General features: G+C 40.3%; 2 protein-coding genes across 2 annotated transcripts; one reads left to right on the top strand and one right to left on the bottom strand.

Annotated features, from left to right (window-relative positions):
- Nucleotides 1-827: 827 nt before the first annotated feature.
- Nucleotides 828-4949, bottom strand: LOC145488404 (putative ATP-dependent RNA helicase DHX37). Its single transcript, XM_081467255.1, has 2 exons — nucleotides 1928-4949; nucleotides 828-1315 (listed from the first exon to the last, which is right to left on the bottom strand). The coding sequence occupies exons 1-2, from the start codon at nucleotides 4947-4949 to the stop codon at nucleotides 831-833; spliced, it is 3507 nt and encodes a 1168-aa protein (XP_081323381.1). The 3' UTR covers nucleotides 828-830.
- Nucleotides 4950-4979: 30 nt separating this feature from the next.
- Nucleotides 4980-21230, top strand: LOC145488407 (116 kDa U5 small nuclear ribonucleoprotein component-like). The gene is made up of 34 exons (XM_081467261.1): nucleotides 4980-5274; nucleotides 5774-5842; nucleotides 6381-6431; nucleotides 6569-6605; nucleotides 7221-7299; nucleotides 7371-7446; nucleotides 7563-7628; nucleotides 8106-8141; nucleotides 8246-8336; nucleotides 8749-8831; nucleotides 9025-9099; nucleotides 9649-9740; nucleotides 9994-10121; nucleotides 10252-10318; nucleotides 10989-11079; nucleotides 11392-11440; nucleotides 12051-12137; nucleotides 12513-12571; nucleotides 12862-12930; nucleotides 13551-13638; nucleotides 14012-14088; nucleotides 14178-14206; nucleotides 14471-14582; nucleotides 14934-15074; nucleotides 15626-15719; nucleotides 16199-16289; nucleotides 16376-16462; nucleotides 16813-16939; nucleotides 17678-17765; nucleotides 18299-18417; nucleotides 18821-18915; nucleotides 19504-19657; nucleotides 19935-20042; nucleotides 20579-21230. Exons 1-34 carry the CDS (start codon nucleotides 5053-5055, stop codon nucleotides 20672-20674), a joined length of 3033 nt encoding a protein of 1010 aa, XP_081323387.1. The 5' UTR covers nucleotides 4980-5052; the 3' UTR covers nucleotides 20675-21230.
- Nucleotides 21231-21399: the final 169 nt, after the last annotated feature.

The following is a 21399-nucleotide window of genomic DNA, read 5'->3' on the forward strand; positions in this document are numbered from 1 at the left end:
ACAAAATACCATTGGATATTTTTACTAAGATGTTAATGTAATAAGCAGTTTAAGTTATATCTTTAAAACCGCAAAATCTCTCTTAAAAGCTACCCGGTTCTGATTCCAAACTTCCCCGGATGTCACGATCTAACACTCTCCCCGGATACAAGCCATGTCCCACGTTAAAACGATTATCACTTACTGTCTCAGTTCCTAGTGAAAAAGCTTTTTGTTGAAGCAAAGTTCAAAATATTCTCTTTTCACTCTGCTGTAAAGTGAACTGGCCTGGGACTTTTAAGAGGAGTTTTGTGATGAAAAACAGGTGCACTTTTAGCCTGCTTTCAACGAGCCAGATATGAAAAGTAAAAATTGTGGAGTTTATTTAGCGAAAGCTGATGTAATTTTAGTAAGTCTCCTATTCTTCACACTTCTCAGAAGTCAAAGGAACTGCAGAAGTTTAAAGTATTTAATAAGAGCCGAACGAAACTGTAAATAAATGAGAGCTTTCCCTCAGTACTGTGCTGTGTGTGTTTCAAAGAATTATGTAGTGGTCTCGTGAAATTTTACAGGTGACAGTCAGTGTCATTTTGGGGAAATTATTTGTATTAGAAGTCGAAGGGTTTTCTATTAATTTTTCTTCCTTAAGGAAGGACGAGAAACTGAGAAACTCCAACAGATGCCACATCATCTTGGCGCCATTTGCACGATACGTTGCATAGCAACGCTGACCTCCAAGGAAACGGCGGGCTCAGGGAGTTGGTTCCAGTGGACATCATTCCGACCTGAACAGGTTTCTTTCTCGTGAATGCCAAGAACTAAGACTCATTCTTGCTCAAGGCAACGAAGTTTCATTCTTTAGGCGGCCACATCAAAGTCAGTTCAGCATGTTTACTCTCAGGAATCCACTGCTTTAACGCAGCCAGTAGAAACTTCGGGTTTTTCTTCCAAGCTGCCATTAGCGCCATCCTGCTATTCGCACTGCCGCTCACAAGTTCACTCAATAAGACTTCGGTCCTCGACTGTAACTTTGCCCACGACTTGATCATTGTAACAGGAGCTCCCAACAGAAAAGGCACAAACTTTGAAAGTGCTGCGACCACTCTTCCTTCAAGCAAAAATTTTCCAAACCACTTGTATTTGTCGAGTCCTGTCGGGTACTCAAGCTCTTGAGCCGGAACTTGCCAGGACTTGGGTCCAAACGTACAGGTCATGTGACACTTGACAACACCAGCCTCGGAGTCATAGCGAGGCGCAGGGTCTTCTAAAGGCTTGGAGAAGGTGCACATACTTGGAACTAACACTGGAATCCAGTCAGGTTGAACAGCGATAACACCTGCAACGAAGAAAACAACAGATATACATTACGGTCGAACCTCAATAAGCGGCCACCTGTTAAGCAGCCAGTTATCAAAGTCCCGAAATGTTTGTCCGTAAAATACTGTAAATAAAACTCCTATTAACCGGTCACCTCTTTTAAGCGGTCGCGGCCACCCTTTGGTCGTCCCGTTGAGAGTTTTCTACTGTCCTTTCCCCTGTTAAACAGCTACCCAAAATTTAACACACGTAGTTTGGAATTTTTTTGGAAAAAGCGAAGATGGGTAAGCTAGAGTCCGAGACTGGAAGTGAACACTGATAAGAACATTCAAATACACGTTTATTATTGTCTTCCAACGATTCCATATTGGCTTAAAGCATGTTTGTATTTGAATAAATTGACGTTCCTACCAAGACTCGTGCTAATTTCTGACGAAACATTATGTAGCAGCCAACCGCTATTAAGCGGCCACCTCCCACTTCCCCGAGGGCAGTCGGGGTTCCACTACGTAGAGCGAATAGGCAAATAGTTTATTTTAACTATACACATATCGCTGAAACAGAAGAGTTAAGAAATGTTTCATGAAAAGTGTCAGTTTTTACTACCCTCGTCACAGTACTACAGCCTTACCTTTTATAAAAAGTTTTGAGGTCTCCACGACTTCCTGGTAAATCACAAACTCTGGTAACACGTCAAACAGCGCGGAAGAAGGATGAATGAAAACAGGCTCATCCACGGACATGCAACTGTACGAGTTCTTCAGCTGGGGGTTATTTCCGGCGGGGCTCTTACGAGCGACATGGTCGCCAAGGCCTGAGAGGCAGATCTGTCGGAGGGCCTTACACTGGACATGGGATGGTGGGCTCATTCGAGGATTAAGCACCACCCTCGCGTCAGCATTCACAAGATTCACTGAGTTTGTGAGCTGCACTCGAAGCTTTCTGATCTCTATCATCCCTTTATGACGAAGCCCGTTTTCTGAACAGAACTTTTCGGTGCAGCCTGCGTACTCGCTGGCTCCAACAGCTCGCAAAAGAACCATCGCGTCACCAAGCTTCTGCGCATCACCTTGCCCCGCCCAAGTGCGACGCAACCGCGATATCTTCCGCCGATCCTCCTTGGTTATTCGACCAGCGTCTCTGTCGTTGTCATCAGCGAAGATTTCTTTGACCGTGAGAGCGGAAGCAATAGCGATGACGTATTCCATGCAGCTTTCCTGATGCCCCAGGCAAAGCATCTTCGCGTATCTTGGCGAAACCGGAAACTTGGCCATGGCACGACCCAACGGAGTGATGACCGCGTTGACGTTTCCTTTCACCGTTTTTCTCTCCTCTAGCGCGCCTAGATTCAACAACAGCTTCTCCGCGCTCTGCAACGCTGTCGCGTCCGGTGGAGTTGGAAAAGGAAAGTTAACAACCTTGTCGATACTCATGTCCTTCATCTGCAGAACCAAATCGTCAACTGGCCTACGTGAGATCTCTGGAGCCGAGAACTCTTCAAACTCGTTGGTGAACACGGCTGAGGAATACAAACGATAGCAATGCCCAGGCTCCACTCTACCAGCTCTGCCCGCTCGCTGATCTGCTGAGGCCCTGGATGTCCACGTGATTTTAAACGAGGACACTCCAGTGACTTTATCGTAGTAGCGCCTCTTGACCATACCTGTGTCCACCACGTACTTGATGTTGGGAATTGTCAGTGATGTTTCTGCCACGTTGGTTGCTACGACACAGAGTCGCGTCCCTTCTGGGGATGGCTGGAATACTTTGGCTTGCTGCTGGCTCGACAGAAGCGAATACAACGGCAGAACGAACATAGGAAGATTCTTGTCGATCAATGACGTAAACGCGCTGTCGTCGAGATCAAATCCACTGCTCTCGTCGCCCTTGTTTGCGATATCTTCACCGAGGTCTTCGTCTTCTGCGTCTCTGTCTTCCACTGCTGGATTCACGGGGTAATTGTCAAGATCAAAATCATCATCAACATCATCATCGGAATTTTCATCCTTCACCTTCTCCTTCGCGACGCGCGTTGATTGTGTTGTCTCCCAGTTGTGAGGAAATGTCTTCTTCAGCTTCTTACACAGTCCATGCACTTCAGCCTGGCCAGTCACAAAAACTAAAATTCCCCCGGGTGGTAGGGTACGGTGAATTTTACACACTTTGCGGAACGCCTCATTTAAGTAGTCGTCAGGTGTCCTCTTGTTGAAATGGACCGTCACAGGAAATTGTCTGGACTCGACAGTAACTACAGGAGGTGGGGAGGGGAACAGACGCGCATTACCTGTAAGGTCCTCCACGCGGAGGGTGGCGGACATTATAACCAGTTTGAGTTGTTTTCCTTGGCTTTTACGCATTGGGACTATTCTGGAAAGTAAACCCATGAGAATATCTGTGAATACGCTGCGTTCATGGGCTTCGTCGATGACAATGACTGAGTATTTTGACAAGAAAAAGTCCTTTTCGATTTCCTTGAGAAGCACACCATCTGTCATGAACTTCATGATGGTCTTCTCGGTTACGTTGCCTTCGTAACGAATCTGATAAGAAACCAGCTCAGTGCTCATATTCAGCTCCAGAGCAACACGGCGTGACATTGTCACGGCAGCCACACGCCGCGGTTCTGTCACGCCAATCAATCCTCGTGTTGTGTAACCGCCCTCGTAAAGAAACTGAGGCACTTGCGTGGTCTTTCCACTTCCGGTCTCACCGCAAAGAATCACCACGTCGTTGTCATGAATCGCTTCCATGACAGCCTGCTCTTCGGCGAGAATCGGAAGTTGAAGCCTGGCGGCTTGTATTTCCGGGTCTCTTTTCACTTCTTTAAAGATGGCTGGCTCAGACTCCGGTTTCGTCGGCGCCACATTCTTTGCAACAGTCTCATCTTTTGATTGTACAAATTTTTCGACTTTGACTTCATTCGCTTCGGCTTTGAAAGCTTTCCTAGAGTCAGATAGCTCACTCTTTAGCTTTTCTTTGTCTGTACATCCAGTTGCTACATCTCTATTTGAATGTATACTTTCCATGCCCTGATTCTTCTCCGCCAAACGTTGACTGTTACTATTCTCATCATCACTTTCAGACGACTCTTCAGAGTCGAATTCTCCCTCTGCCTCTTTAGTGATCTTAGCAGGAACAGATTCATGAGCTTTCTTCTCCAGTCGAAGTTTCTTTCCTTTCTTTCGGCCACGGCGAATACTAGAGACAATACCCCTTTCAACCGTGTCTGTTTGACTGTCATCTTCCGACAACTTCCGCTTCCTGGTTATGTTCAGCTGACCAAGATCGGTTGTAGAACTCATTTGAGCTAGTTCTTTATCGCTTACAGCATGCTCGGAAAGCGCTTTGAGTAATTCTGCCCTCTTCGCTTTCTTTCGTTTCGTCTCCACAATTTTCTCCAGCTTTTTACGCTGCTTCTTGGTGAGGTTCTTTCGCTTCTCATTCGGATCCTTGTGAGTCACCTTAACTTTGTTTTTCTTGCTTGAAGTAACAAGGATGTTGGTGTCGTCATGAGATTTGCTGTATTCCTCATCTTTAGTTGATTTTTCGATGACATCTTTATGGTCCAACGATGGCGTTGATTTCTCACTTTCCTTTGCTGTTTCTGGCTGCAGTCTCGCCTTCCAGTTATACTTTTTCCTCATTCGACCCATGATTTCAATTTCTTGCAATGGTTAAGCAATTTCAAGTCGCGGAAAATCGAATTTCAAACACACGTGGATAAACTTTGTCCGCCATATTGCAAAACTTCCTCTAATGGGGTTGCTCGCTGACCCTGTATTATGGGCTCATGTACTCGAGCAGCCCTGGGAAGAGAAAGAAATCTTGTTCCAGGCTTCACCGAGCGTTCTCTGCACGTTTTCCAAAATGGAGGCCGATTTGTATGATGAATTTGGAAACTACATTGGCCCTGAACTTGAAAGCGACGAAGAAAGCGAGGAAGAAGAGGAGGCTGATGAAGAGGACGCCATAGAATATGTAAGTGTAGTGGTTTTGATTAACCCATAACGTAAAAGGACTGCAGTGAAATCGTGAACTTCTCTTTTGGCTTGTCTTTGAAACGCATTCGAAACGTCGGTAAAACGACGCTCACATGGGCCGTTTCTGTATTCTAACACGTGTTTTGAAACCGTAGAACAAGATTTTGATCTCAGCAGCAAGTGCCTTGAGTCAGTTTAGTTCTAGCACAAAAGTGTTACAACGTTTTGGAAATCATGCTGAACTGAACTTACCAAAGTCGATAAAACTACCGGGAAGTGTCGTGATCTAAGGCTTTGTTCTCACTACCTCAAGTTCCCAGTTTGTATCCCTTAGAACTCCGGAATCAAGTTGTCCTTTCAGGCTTTGAAATGTATACATGTATAGTTATGAAGTCATTTAACTCTACTGCTAGCTACTGTGTAAAATGATAAGTTTATTACATGTTGATGTAACTCCATTTACTTTGAGATACAATTTTTACATCAACATCTTTCAGGCAGAAGATGATGAAGATGAACAGATGGACCAGGACGAAGAGCCTCAAATGCAAGTCGTTCTTCATGAGGTACAGTTTCTAGTGCTAAAAAACATAGTCTGGAAAGAAATGATGGTTTACAGTATGCTGCTCGGTTGAAATAAAAAAAAAAAAAATAAAAAATGTCAGTCAGTGACTCAAGCTGCAATGTACTCTGATGTACGGATTCAACAATTTTGGTGAGGGTATTGTATGACCTGCTTACTGAAACCCTTATGTGGGGCAGGGGTGGTGCAGTGGTGAAAACGAATGCCTTCCACCAGTGTAGCCTGGGTTAGAATCTTGGAACTGGTGTCATAAGTTGGTTGAGTAACTTGTTGTTGTTTCTGGATCACCAAAGAGTTGAATGTTCAGTTTTCTATTTTTATGTATTTTCCTCTAAGTCTCATATATATATATGTGTGTCTAAAGTGTGATTGCATGGTCCTTAGCATGAATTTGATCAGTACTAACTAAAGATGCCTTTAGCTTTACCAACATCACATTTCTGAAAATTCTTACAGCTGCAACACTTATTTGTACTCTGAAGGTGTAAGATTGATCTTGTGCATATATTATTGGTTTGCAGGATAAAAAGTATTACCCTACTGCAGAAGAGGTGTTTGGACCAGAGGTCGAGGTAAGAGGAGCCAAAGTTATCCTATTATCCTATCAGCATGCAGAATGGCACTTAAATTAATACGAGTGTAGCTAGAAATGTCAAAAAAAAATGTATACATTATGTAATTATCTCATTGTAATTGTTCTATTTTTTAGACTGTTGTACAAGAGGAAGATACACAGCCTCTAACAGGTTTATAATCCATTTACAAAATTAGTGATAATCATAGAATGCTTTATAGTTGCTTTAGGTTACTTTACATGTACATGTATGCTCACACTTGGTGTCCAAGCTTGGTGCCCAAGTTTGGTGCCTGAGTACAATGCAAGATTCTTGCCAGGCACTAATGTGAACACACCTAAATTTTCCTCAGTACTCACTCCAGAATTCAGGCATATTGCACATGCCTGGATACATGTTCTTCACCTTGTACCCAGGCATTAAATGGTGCTTGAGTTCTTGGAGTACCTGGTGTCTGAATGCAATGTTATTTTGGGCTGGTGCCTAGGCATTAGCATTTAATGAGCACCAAGTGTCTGGACAAGTATGAACCTAGCCTTAGTCACATGTGAATATATGAAAAAATAGTTATACTGGTACATTGAAGTTTAGGCATATTTGTTGTGAAAAATAATATTCAGTTGAAATTGTAATTTGCAAGAGTGAGTACAAATAAAGATTGATTATTATTATCAGTTATCAACTTTTTGTACCTTTCTATGCCTAATGTTAAACGTACCAGCTAGTATTTTGAGAAGTGTTTGGTATTGTAAATAATGTGTGTATTCCATGCCTTGCATTTCACAGAACCTATAATCAAACCTGTGGCAAAAAAGAAGTTCTTTCATGCTGAGCAGGATCTTCCCACGACAACTTATGATGTTGAGTATGTACTGCATATAATTTATAGCTGCTACTGGTGTCCATCAGAGAATCTAAAATTCAGTTTTGTTGTAGGTATTTGGCAGATTTAATGGACAACCCAGTTCTCATCAGAAATATTGCTTTGGCGGGGCATTTACACACAGGGAAGGTAACTTTACAATTACTTGTTGCTGAAAATTATGTTAATTGACGTACTTTCATTTAATGTTTCAAGAATAAAAGTTTCAACAATAAAATGTTTTTCTTTGTGATTTGACTTTGTAGTCTGTTTTTGTGGATTGCCTCTTTGAACAAACTCACCAGGACATCCAAGCAAAAGAAGGAACTGACGTAAGTCTCAGAGCTACATTACTTATTAAAAATAAGTATAAATAAGTAATAAATTTTATGTACACTGTAGTACAATGTAAGAAGTTAACTTGCCACATGTTGTAGGGAGCAGTGTGGGCACAGTGGTGAGAGAGATTGCCTCAACTAATGTGGCCTGGGTTTGAATCCTGGACCTGGTGTCACAAGTGGGTTGAGTTTGTTGTTGGTTCTTGCCTTGCTCTGACATTTTTTCTCTGGGTTCTTCAGTTTTCCTCCCTCCACAAAAACCAACAGGTCAAAATTTTGATCTGGAAACTGTAGACAAAGTGCCTCTCCATGGGATGTGCCACCACAAATTGCTATGTATATAATTTATTGTTTATTTACATGTATTTATTATTTATTTAATATGTACAGTACATGTAAGAAGTTATCTCACCACCTGTTGACAGTAATGTTTGCTGAATGAAGTTATATTTAACTTTTTTGTCTTTACAGCTTCGCTATACAGATACATTGTTTACTGAGCAAGAGGTAAGATGTTGTCTGCAGTAAAAGTGTATTTTGCGTAATTTTTGTGTCAACTGAATAAAACAAAGCATACAAATACCATAAGATTTATTACTGTTTCCTTTCAGCGAGGTTTGAGTATAAAGAGTGTTCCAGTATCTCTCGTTTTGCCAGACACCAAAGGGAAATCATTTCTGGTCAACGTTTTTGATACTCCAGGTAAGATCATGGACAGCAGTATCTACATGTGTTGTAAAACAGAACAGAGGAGAATTTGATGATTATTTTTTAGATTAAAGCTTTGCCTGTGGATGAGACAGAGCTTGACATTGTGACTGCTGGGGTTGCCAACGCGACCAAATTTTTTTCACTGGCAACTAACTTTTCACGTTTTTCACTGAAATACTTTTGTTGGTAACTAAATCTGAAAAGCTGGCCCCAAGGTTTTTTCCTGAGAGTCAAGCCCTGTGAGATAAAGAATTAAACTTGATTTCACATGTGAAAAGTCTGTGATGGTGTTTGGAATTTTGAATCAATTACAGTTGTCCCATGTGCCTTAACTAAAAACGTTCAATTTGTATTGATTAAGCCTTTTCTTCCCTTTGTTCCTTTGAAATTTGCATTTCTGCAGGGCATGTAAACTTCTCTGATGAGGTCACGGCGGCATTGAGACTGTGTGATGGAGTTATGATTTTTATTGATGCATCAGAAGGAGTAAGTGACTTTTGTGTCTCTTTTAAATTTTTGTTATACTGGAATTCAAAGTAAATTAGGTTGATTGCAGAGAGAAGTGGATGTTCATGTAGCATTCACATGATTGCATACATTGTTGTAATGCAGGCAGGTCAAGAGCTTTTATCTACTGAAATACTCACTCATGCATTCGTTTATCATTTCTATTTCTCAGGTGATGTTGAACACAGAGCGACTTCTTAAACATGCTGTTCAAGAAAGACTTGCAGTAACTATTTGTATAAACAAGGTAAGATCTGGTGTAACTCGCAGCGTACTGTACTTTGAAAGATCAATTCACCCACAGCTGGTTACAGTGGCTGTGTTCACCAGTTCCTTCGTCTTTCTTACGTGCATATATATCTCAGTAAAATAGACGCTCTTTATTGTCACAATTGCTGTCATCTTCTGATCCTCATTTCTATTATTGAGGTTGTTGCTAGCAACATCATCATCATTGTCATTAAATACCATTATTGAAATCTTATGAGTTTTGGTGTTGCACACTCAAGGAAACTGTCAAATACCTTCTTTTTTGATCTGATTCCTTTAATTTGAGGGTGGGTTTTAGGATGATAATGAATTTGTAATGTTCAGTACCAGAAAATATCCATACTCCCCCAACAGAAGGGATCGGAATTTCCTGGGAGGTGTGGGGTTCTCTAAGATCAAAAATGTAAAGAAATGTATCAAGTTTAATTGGAAATTCCAGAGGGGTGGGGAGGTCTTGGAAAAAATCCCTTCTGTTGGGGAGGTATGGATATTTTCTGGAACTACACAATTTCCCATTTTTCACCAGATTGACAGATTGATTCTGGAGTTGAAGCTTCCTCCTACAGATGCCTACTACAAACTGAAGCACATTGTGGATGAAGTCAATGGACTTTTAAGGTACATTGACATTGCTGAACCCTCTCCTCTTAATCTTAACATGTAAATTCTCCAAACTTTTTTGGGCCACAAAAATTCAGGCATATGCTTGCCATAGTTGTAGAGCATTGTATAATGGCTCATGATGCCTAAACTGATGAAAACTCTTGATTGTATTATCCAATGATTCCCAGCCCTAATTGGGAGTGGCCAATTAAGTATACGAGTATACATTCAGTTTTTAATAATGTTGGATATATCACGTTTCTTTCAGTGTCTACTCTGATGGAGCTGATGATTATGTCATGTCACCATATCTTGGGAATGTCTGTTTTGCAAGCTCTGAGTACAGATTCTGCTTCACGCTTTATTCTTTTGCCTCTCTGTATGTCGACAGTTTTGGTGAGTTGTGTCTCAGCTTGTGTGAGTGTTCTTCTTCCAAGACATTATGAAACAGAGATCTAACAAAAAAATTGCATCACATGTACATGTAATCCAAACTTAATTTTAATGAAATGTTTTCATTCTTAAGGTGGAGGTATTGATCCAAAAGACTTCGCCAAGCGCCTGTGGGGCGATATGTACTTTAATTCCAAATCGTAAGTAAATGCAATGGACGGTGCAGTTCTTTTAGGTTGATTATGTACAGCCATTTTAGCAGTTGATATAGTGACGATAATTATCATACATTATTTTTGTTGGCTGGTACTGAAGAAGCTTGATGATTGAAAAAGAAATTACAGTCATCAAAAACTTTTAATTCACTCCAGAGTTAGAAATTACTAATATTGTTTTGCTTGAGTAAAACCAAAAATGAAGACTTAAGATTTATTAATTGTATATGAATCTGGTTCCAGTCTTTTTATCTCTTTTTATATGGGTATTTTTAGATTTCTTGTATAGCTTTTTAGATTTTTGCATATTTTATATTTTATTTTATTAATTATTCATTTATTTATTTTACACAGGACCCATGTTGATAGCAGTTTTTATAACTGAAATGGTCATCCTACATAAATATGTTTATTTATTATTATTATTATTATTATTGTTATTATTATCATCATTTATTTATTTTACACAGGACCCATGTTGATAGCAGTTTTTATAACTGAAATGGTCATCCTACATAAATAATTATGTTTATTTATTATTGTTATTGTTATTGTTATTGTTATTGTTATTGTTATTGTTATTGTTATTATTGTTATTTGCTCTGTTTATTAGTTTTTTGGAAATGGAGTGTAACACTTTTTATCTTTCTGGCAGACGCAAGTTTTCTAAGAAAGCACCCCTAAGTACTTCTCAGAGAAGCTTTGTAGAATTTATCTTGGAACCTTTGTACAAGGTCTTTGCACAGGTAATGTGTTTTGTGCAATCTTTATAGGGCAGGAAATATTTACATCTGAGAAGGGGCGGTGATTGTGTTGGCAACATAGCATCCGGAACATATGAGCTCTATAATTTCCAGCTGTGCGTCTATAAAAAAATTAATGTCAGTACGCTCAGCTCAGGTGTGTTACATGTCCTTGTGTACTAAGTAAATGTGGCGGCATAATGTGGTACATTCAGATGTTCATAATACAGTCAATGGAATGGCATCAAGGGAAGCCATCATGGTTGTTATGAGTTTGTGTTTCTTGCTTATGAAGTGATTTTTTATTAATTTCAGGTGGTAGGTGATGCAGACAGCAGTCTTCCAAAACTTCTAGATGAACTGGGTGTGTATTGTAACAAAGTTTTATTTTTGACATAACTATTTTGCATATGATCACTTTGAAGTACATGCTCATTCAATTTCCTAGGTACTTGACCAACTCTACAAGCTTACAGATGCTAGTACATCTGCATGTACAGCACACTTGAATAGATCTTGAGTTCTGCTACAATGTTATTTTCTGTAAGGTTTTACCACATACAGTCAAAGTAAATCTTTGTGTACAAGTAGAAGGATTGAATTAATAGGTCTTAGGTATGATTATGTCACATGCCCAATATTCACCACTACAAGCTTCATTTGCGTGAAACGTTCTCAAACCTCTGGCTCTTTTGCATTGTTTTTGCGTTGGTGATTTTTTCATTTTTGCTACTTTGGGAATTAGTTCATGACAAAATTTATTATTTGCCTTCTCAAACAGAGGCTTGGTGGTGATTTTTGCCAATCTGATGTCATCTTGCACAAGGGCTATTAAACATGACTGCAGTTTCCATCCACTGATATTTATGATTCCAGATTCAGAATTTTTTTCTAAATTATGTGGTGCACATTTTTTTATTTGTTATATATAGTTAATCAGGTTGAATTTTGTTTTCTTCTGTCTGTTCTTATAGGTATCCACCTTTCAAAGGCTGAGATGCAGATGAACATCAGGCCTCTTCTAAGTCTTGTTTGTAGAAGATTCTTTGGAGATTTTACAGGTACAAAGCATGCATCAAACATTTTAAAGGAGTTTAATTTCATTTTTGGATTTTATCTCCTAGCAGGTGGAAGCGGTTAAATGTTTACTTTTTATCAAAGCGATTCTGTTTTCTCTTGCTTTACTGTGTAGAGCAAAAACCAACAACACAAAAGCAACAGATTTCTGTGTGTTTTTTTTTAACCTGGTCAAAATTGCATTGAACTGTACGAATGTTGCCATACTGATGTGACTAGCATGTAGCTTCTACACTGTTTTGTGGAAAGCCAACAGGCTCACAAATGGAATTGAGCTACGTCTACTTAGCAGCAGTGGATGGTAAGTAAAATTAATTTAGTTTTGTGACACGTTTCTTACATTCATTTGTTTTAATCAGGATTTGTAGATGTGTGTGTTCAACACGTACCTTCTCCCAAAGAGGCTGCGAAGACAAAGGTAAGAGAAATTTACTTTCATAACAGAGTACACATGTGCGCAATAGATTAAAAAAATCAGTAAAATCAGATTACTGATCATGACATTTTTTGGGGAGGGTCCCATGATCAGGAACAGGGGCTGCAGGTTGTATTCTCACTAGCTTATTGTGAGCCAGGTTTTGCAGCTCTTTCAGGCAAGTGTTTTAAATACATGAGCCTCCGGCTCCGATATGGAGTGCAACCTCGTCCCACGTTTTGACATGAGAAAGTTAAAAAGCAGTTAAGTTCTGGTTTCTTTTTTTTTTTTAGGTTGAGCATGTGTACACAGGGCCGCTGGATTCAGAAGTTGTGGACTCAATGAATGACTGTGATCCGGAGGTGAGGCACACGTGATCAGCATGAAATCTGTTGAATATTTGTTTTACTGCACAGAACAGGAATAAAATATCTTAGTTTATAAAAAACTGAAATTTCATGACTCAGAAAAAAAAAAACATCAACTTAATGGATATTACTATTTACTGTACATGTAAAACATTCCCCCCTTGCAACACTAAACTTTTAATTGCTCTTGTACATGTACTGGAGAATCAGATACCGGAATAGGGAACCATCGTCAGGCAGTCTAAAACAACATTTACTGCTCCTTTCAATAACATGCGGACCCTAAAATTCAAAGCTCAACCGACAAATGCGTTTTTTTGCCGCCGTCAATCAAGTGTTCGGCGGCTCCTCCCAGCTTCCGACTACTGCCGAGCACTGTTTCGTTGTCTGAACTGTACTCGACGATTTCATTACCGCACCCTCGGCAGTGGTCGGAAGCTGGGAGGAGCCGCCGAACATTTGATTGACGGTAGCGAAAAACGCATTTGTCAGTTGAACTCTGAATTTTAGAGTCCGCATGTTATTGAAAGGCGCAGTAAGCAAACTTTATAGATTGTCTACATGGTACAGAACGTTAGATTGTAGTAAAGTCTATTTTTGATATTGACCATTAGGGACCGCTGATGCTTCACATATCCAAACAGTATCCATCACAAGATGCTACAGCTTTCCACGTGTTTGGGCGCGTTATGAGTGGTACAAGTGAGTAGATGGTGCCATGTTTGACAATTCTAACCCACAGTGCGTGTTTAATTTCTTCAATCAGCTAGAGCGGTTATCAGTTAAGTGTCTAAAAATTATTAGTTTTGCATTACTACGGTTCCACGCTCCACGGTTGGGTTAAAAAACTCGTGCAACTTTTTCATCCAATTACGCAGAAGTAAAACCGAAACCAATGGTGACTCGCTCGCTCACGTTTTCCCGCGCTTTGTGTCAGCTGCATGTATTTACTGCAAGTTTTGATTGGTTCATTGGATTGTCTATGTCCTTTGTGATTGGCTAAAGGGGTTACTTTGGTTTTGGTTTTACGAAAACCGCTCTATCATGATTACAATGTTATTCCTCTTGATCGCAGTTTATGCCGGTCAGCAAGCTAGGATTCTCGGCGAGAATTACACCATAGAAGACGAAGAAGATTCGCGGGTTGGAACGGTAAGAACTAATCCTTCTTACTGAAGAAATTTTTCTTGATATCGCTTTTAAACAGCTAAAACTATTTCTGTATCTTTTTGTACCTTTAGGTTGGCAGACTGTGGATTGCCGAAGCAAGGTAGTTTATAGATATTTCTTCACCCGATGTTCAATCTTGTTGATGTCGTTTCGAGATTTTGTTTTGAGTGATTGTTCATGTACACTTCATGTATACAATAAGAGAAAGGTTTCGTACCACTATTGGGAACTCGCTTGATAGAAGATTAAAAATACTCCGAGAGAATTTGCCAGGAATAATTCCCCTTTTTGTTTGCTTTCGTACATTGCATTGGCCCATTGTCCTAAAACAATATTGACTGAAAAGGCTGGATTTTATTTACAGGTACAACATAGAAGTCAGCCGCGTGCCGGCTGGAAACTGGGTACTAATCGAAGGAATCGACGAACCCATTGTAAAGACATCAACCATCACTCAAGTGCAAGGCAATGACGAGGTATGAATAGCACTGTAAACTGAAGCCAAGGCAAGGCTGTAAATGCTGTGGACTGTTTGGCTCGTACGCTGACCGTCATTATCATTACATTGCGATGATTTTATTTGCCCTGCAGATCTAAAGATAAGAATTTAGGTAACTGTGCAGAACAGCTCCCCAAAGGAAACTGTCGCTCGGCAAATAACCGACAGACCACCGAAAGGTTACCGACAGTCGACCAATACAGAAATTTGACAACAAAACTCAACCTGCTTCACTTATAAATATTGAGCTCAACGTAGAATCTCGGATTTAAGACATCTACTTCATTTTGAAGTTACTCTACATGCTTGGCGTTGTGTTCATTTTCAGGCGTACATCTTCAGACCTTTAAAGTTCAACACGTGTTCAGCTATCAAGATCGCTGTTGAGCCTCACAATCCTTCCGAGCTTCCTAAAATGTTGGATGGTCTGAGGAAGGTCAACAAGAGCTATCCCTTGCTTACTACAAAGGTTTGTTTTATTCCTTTTGAACTACGTTGCTCGTCAGGATCGTGGAAGAATCAAGTCAATGATATTTTTGACAATGTGTACGGAGGTTGCTTGAAATCGAGGAAGCACTTAAAATAATACTTTACTAAGATAGAAAAATATCAAAGAAGTATTCTTGAAACTAAAAGAAACAAGGATGCATGAGATTTGGAAAGATTGATACGGATTACGACTGATTTAGGATAAAGGTTTCTGACCTAACTCAGTCGTCTTATGCTGCGCCGTGAGCGAATCAGAGGCAACTAACACAGTGAAGTCTCGCTCTCCCGTCATAATGACGCTGACTGAATGATCTTTCTTCTGTGTTAACTCGTTGACAATTAACAATTAAATAGTTCTGTGAATTTACTGGTGACTCGAAATATCATCTCAAAGTTCAGTGATGACTTTCTTTATTCTTATTACCTATCTGTTTGAAAATGTATAGGTACTGTGAGAAGAATTTACATATCATATACCATCACAGTGAAACGGTTAATCAAGTATTACCGGTTTTTGATCCTGTTTGTCAGGTTGAAGAGTCCGGAGAACACGTGATCCTGGGTACAGGAGAGCTGTATTTAGACTGTGTCCTGCACGACTTGAGAAAGATGTACTCCGAGATAGGTAGGTCTCCTGTGTTCCTAGCTGATGATTTCCTGGCTTACCTGCTTGATTCAATGTGATAGTGTAAGGGGAATTGCGATGTTCATCACCTTAAACGTTGAAATTTAAAGGTTTTGCAGCATTTGTGTTTGTTTTGGAAAGTATACCGTAAGCCGGGCTCTCACTTGGTGTAGAAGACACAGTTGACGTAAAACAAGAGAGATCAAAAGGACAATAGAGCGAGGAACAAAATGAAAAAACAGCCTTCTGAGGCGGTGCTCTATTGTGACGTGTCCTGTGTCTTTTACACCAAGAAGGAGCCGTAAGCCGTTTCTGTCACTATATTTGCTAGGACATTTTAATATGATCTGCCTAGTTTTTTCCCCAAGAGTAATCGAGAGCTACTGATAGTTATAATCAAAAGCGGAAAACGCTGATGAGAATGATTTGGTGATTTAGACCGCCATCAGTAACTTTCAGTATTTATTTTTGTTTTGCAGATATCAAGGTTGCTGATCCTGTTGTGGCGTTCTGTGAAACAGTGGTGGAGACTTCATCTTTAAAATGCTTCGCAGAAACACCAAATAAGAAGTGGGACATCTTCTGCGTTTTCATTTTTCACATGCCCCTCGTTACTCTTGTCAAATGTTCTTTTAATCGTATTTTTTTGTCTCTAGGAACAAGGTCACCATGATAGCTGAACCTTTGGAGAAAGGCTTAGCTGAGGACATAGAGAATGAAAAAGTGTTGATTACTTGGAACAAGTAAGTTTAGTCAATATGAGGCCACGTTCAATGTATCGATATTCCAACATGGCTCCGAGGCTTTCAGTACAAACTTCTATATTTCGTGTTGTTTTCTTTGTATTTAAGTCTCTTTTGGGAATTGAGAGACAAAATAAACTTACCATTTTGACCCGAAAGCCTCGGAGCCATATTAGAATATTGGTATATCAAACGTGGCCAATTGCAACTGTTCAAGTGTTCCAATCATTGATGGCATGGTAAACAAAACGGTTTTGACCCCAAGAGCGACGTGGTTGAGGCCTAAAAGTGTCAATCTAGTCAGTGATGGTTTCTTGCTGAACGTGAGCATTTTTTTTTTAATAACACAGAAAGAAGCTGGGAGAATTCTTTCAAACCAAATACGACTGGGATTTGCTGGCTGCACGCTCAATCTGGGCCTTTGGACCTGACAACTCAGGACCTAATATTCTGGTGGATGATACGCTGCCGTCTGAGGTAAAATGAAAACTGAATACTTTATTGAACTCAAAAATATATTTTTTAATTTATAGGTTTCAACCAAGGGATGTTGTCTTAGTAAGCGCCCCTTTCAATAAAAACCCTCTGAACTTAACGCCCTCCCGTATTTTTGTATTGAGTGTCCACAGCCGATTCTTCAATTTAACGCTGAAAGAAATAGTGGCGATTTGAAAACGGAAGTTTCACTCTGAAAACGTATCAAATGTTTCTGTTCACACTACGCCGGAGGAATTTAAAAACGCAACAATCAGCGGTCATTTTGGATTGGTGTTTGAGGAGAACACGGTCAGGGAAATCACGTGATTATCGTGACGTCATCGTTTTCGAAAAACTCCGATTTCAAAATGTTTTCCGTCCACACGAAAACGGAAAGCCAGCGTTTTCAAATTCTTCCGGTTTGAAGAGCGTTTTCGAAGACCTCCGCAAGGATTAGTGGACGGTAGGCCTAACCGCAGAAATAAAGCTGCTTTTCGAAATTTCTCCGGCGTACGGTCTAGTGTGAACGCTGCCGCCTAGGAGTATTTTATGTTAGTAAACAGTTTTTCACAAAATCTCGGCAAGTGTACAAAATCCCTCACAAGAGGCTATCAGTGTACTCTGTGTCCTGTGTACAGATCAAGGATACTCTGGGTCCTGGGTTCTGTCCGGTTAAAGTTCCTGATTTATGTGTTGGTAAATGAATGTAACGTGCATTTGTTTACCTTTTGTTTCTAGGTGGACAAGAGTTTGCTTAACACTGTCAAAGACTCCATTATTCAAGGTTTCCAATGGGCGACGAGAGAGGGACCGCTTTGTGACGAACGTGAGTACTGCAATAACTACTACTGCTACTTCTCTTGGTAAAGAAAACACGATTTAGGACTGAGGTCATGGGAGTTCTGGTGAAGCTTTAAATTCAGGATATGCCTGTGCATAATAACTTGTTACAGGCCTCCAGATCGCGAAGAAAATAGGAGACAACAAGTGAGAAAGAAAGACCGAAAAATTTCTCCGTTTTTTCCTTAGTTTTAGGTTTGATCGAGGAGATATTTTAAACCCTCAAGATATACTATAATAATAACGTATAATAAATTAATATTTTAAGAGGAGGCCTCCAATCACCTAGAGGTTCTTTTCAGCTGCAGGAGGGTCCTCTAAAAGTAAAAGTCCACTTAAGACAGTGACCACATTTTCAAACACCTCGAAGTTCGTCAAAAATACGCGACTGTGTGTCGTGTTTAAAACTCTCTTAGCTTGGTGTTTGGAATGTGGTCAAACACATTCTTTCGAGATTGATTTATTAATTGATTTAGTCATGTACTAGATGTTGATTTTGTGATCATTTAATACTTACAGCCATAAGAAATGTGAAGTTCAAGATCTTGGATGCAGTGATTGCTGGAGAGCCAATCCACAGAGGGGGAGGACAAATCATTCCAACAGCCCGGCGAGTGGCATACTCAGCTTTTCTGATGGTAAGTTACCTTCTGTCGTGAGGAAAACTATCTTTTCCAACTGGAATCTTGTCTCCTTGGAAGGGAGGTTGCTAAGTAACAGTGACGTAGTCATTTTACGTCATGCTGACGTAACAGTTTTCGGGGAATTCGCGAGTGTTCGCTTGTTTTGATCGGATGGTTGGATTCGGAAAGTTGCCGATGCTCGACGAAGATTTAAAAATGACGAGTTGAACCTCCGACTGGCCCTAGGAACGTGTACATTTTGACATGTCCATTTTGTTCAGAGTTGTTTTCGACTAGCTTTTACTTGTTTTCTTAGATTTTGCATTTGAAACTTTGGCTTTATTGTCGTCCTCTGATCTATTACAGAAAAGCTTTTGCAGCCTAACAGCAAGATGTTTGTTTGTTTTTTCTTTTCCAGGCCACTCCCCGTCTGATGGAGCCGTATTTCTTCGTGGAGGTCCAGGCCCCCGCTGATTGCGTGTCGTCGGTCTACACGGTGCTTGCTCGCCGAAGGTGTGTTTGGGGTGTTTTGTTTGAAGTTAGAAAGAACAAGCACTCAGCATGATGCCGTTTTTACAGCGACTCGATTGCTTTTTTTTTTTAATTGAAAAACGTAGGGTGTCTGAAGTAATCAGCGTATAGTTCTTAGTGGCCACTAGCTGCTTTGTTTATTTCAAGAACCTTGTTCAGGGTCACATGAAACGAAGGCGGTAATCAGTTAAGTCAATCTGGGTACCTATAACTATTTATCAACTTGAAGTTTGAAATTTTTTTAACAGAATTCTTATTTGGTTTTATTTCCACACAAAGAACACTACTTACAATGCAGGACTTAGTGTTCAATTTCCACACGCCTGCAGGGAATCGTGGTAGTTGTAGTCATCATCTTGGACTGGATATTTGTTTTGATGAATACAACTACCATGATTCCTTGCGGGCGTGTTTCACAGAGACAATTGGCCACTGAAGTTGCTAAAGGAAAAATAAACGTCGGCGAGATTTTGAAGCTGACATTTTGAGCGTAAGCCCTTGGTCAGAGCGAAGTGTGGGGTTCATATAGTCTTGCTGTAATAACCACTGTGTGTGTTTCGTCTCGTTCAGAGGTCATGTCACTCAAGATGCGCCAGTTCCAGGCTCACCGCTGTACACCGTCAAAGCTTTCATTCCCGCTATCGACTCGTTTGGATTTGAAACTGATCTGAGAACACACACTCAAGGACAAGCTTTCTGTCTCTCGGTGTTTCATCACTGGCAGGTAAACTGAATTTCCTTCACTTTCGTTAGCAATCAAAAGGTCTTCACACCAACTGTAAAATAACTGCCCATTAACAAGCACTACTGCAGTACGCAGACAGCGCTTAACCCTGGTAAAAAGGGGAAAAAATCCAAGGAAAGTGGAAAAATGAGACGGGCTTACGTCTGACTTTTATCCGAAAGATCCTCAGACCGAAAAAAATTGCGACAATCGCCTGAAGACCGCGTTTCGTAATATTGTACTCGACAACATTTAATACTTCATGTTTGTCTACCAGATTGTCCCTGGTGATCCGCTGGACAAAAGCATCAACATTCGTCCATTAGAACCACAGCCGGCCACGCATCTTGCCAGAGAATTCATGATCAAAACAAGGAGAAGGAAAGTGAGTGTTGCCTTGATTGTTTGATTAACATCTACTTTGCCATTACTTAGCACTATTTTAACCAGTTACAATACTGGGTAAATTAATAGCAGCAAAATAACTGACTTGATTTCTAGGGGAGCCATAAATTCCCACTATACTTCTTCTTTTCTCGGGGTGCCATATGTGGGTTGAGTTTGTTGTTGGTTCTCGCGTTGCTCCGAGGGTTTTTCTCTCTTAAGACAGCAAGATGAGCAAAACAATGAGTTGAAAGCAAGGATTAATTTAAAATCCATAGACAGTACCTAGTAAATGATGTAGTTGATAAGGCATGAACATTGTGCGCCTATTGGACCAGTCCTATTTTAGTTTGAGCAACTGAAAACTGAAATGTACTGGGCCACTGTTCAATTTTTTTTCCTGCTCTGCTCCACAACAACCAGCACTCCAAATTCCATTTCGACCAGGATAGATGAAAACTAGCTAAGGCCGAAGTGGATTCCTCTCTAAAAAGCGTGATTTGTTTAATATTTTATTTATTTATTTATTTTCTTCAGGGTCTGAGCGAGGATGTCAGCATCAACAAATTCTTCGACGATCCTATGTTGTTAGAGTTGGCGCGTCAAGATGTCATGTTCAACTATCCAATGTGATCCATATGTATTCATCAGCCTGAAGTTCTCTTAGAATAACAGGATAACAACTCCGACATTTTGATTAACAAGCCTGAAACGGATTATGTGTGTTGGTACAGTACTGCAATGAGCTCCTCAGACAGGTTGCTTAGTAACAACGAATCGTCACGGCGACAAGCTGACGTGACATTTTTTCTGTCTTGCTCTTAGTATTTTAGTAATTTTTCAACACCAATCGGACAACATTGCAACATCATAAGAGCTGTCACCTTGTCTGAACAAATCTCCTTAGAAAGACCGAATTTGCAGTGTAGAAACTAGCAAATAATCTTGGTAGAGATCGTCTACGTTGGCAGGTCGCTTCTTTGGCTTGTCACGCAACCTTTAAGGAGGAGGGATTACATAGCGAGCAAAACGGTGTCCGCCTTGCTTTAATTCAGAGAAGCAAAACTAGCTTCCTCTGTATTCTCTACCTGTGGCATAACCTTCTACATTCTACCCTCTTTAGTGTGTAAATACTGCCTTTTTTAACAACTTTATATTTCAGTTATTAAAGGACTCTTTTGACAGACGAGATGTTGGCAAAACCTTGTTATGTTGTGTCTCTCTGAAACTATTTGCACAAAGAATGCGTCGCTTAAACCAAAACGATATTCGTTGCCAGGTGATCGCTGTGAAACGGTACAACACATTTTTTTATCATTCGATGCTCACTACAGTGAAGCACGTTGCTGAGTTGCTTG

This window comes from Orbicella franksi, chromosome 5 (genome assembly GCF_964199315.1).
Source record: "Orbicella franksi chromosome 5, jaOrbFran1.1, whole genome shotgun sequence".
Lineage (NCBI taxonomy): Eukaryota > Metazoa > Cnidaria > Anthozoa > Scleractinia > Merulinidae > Orbicella > Orbicella franksi.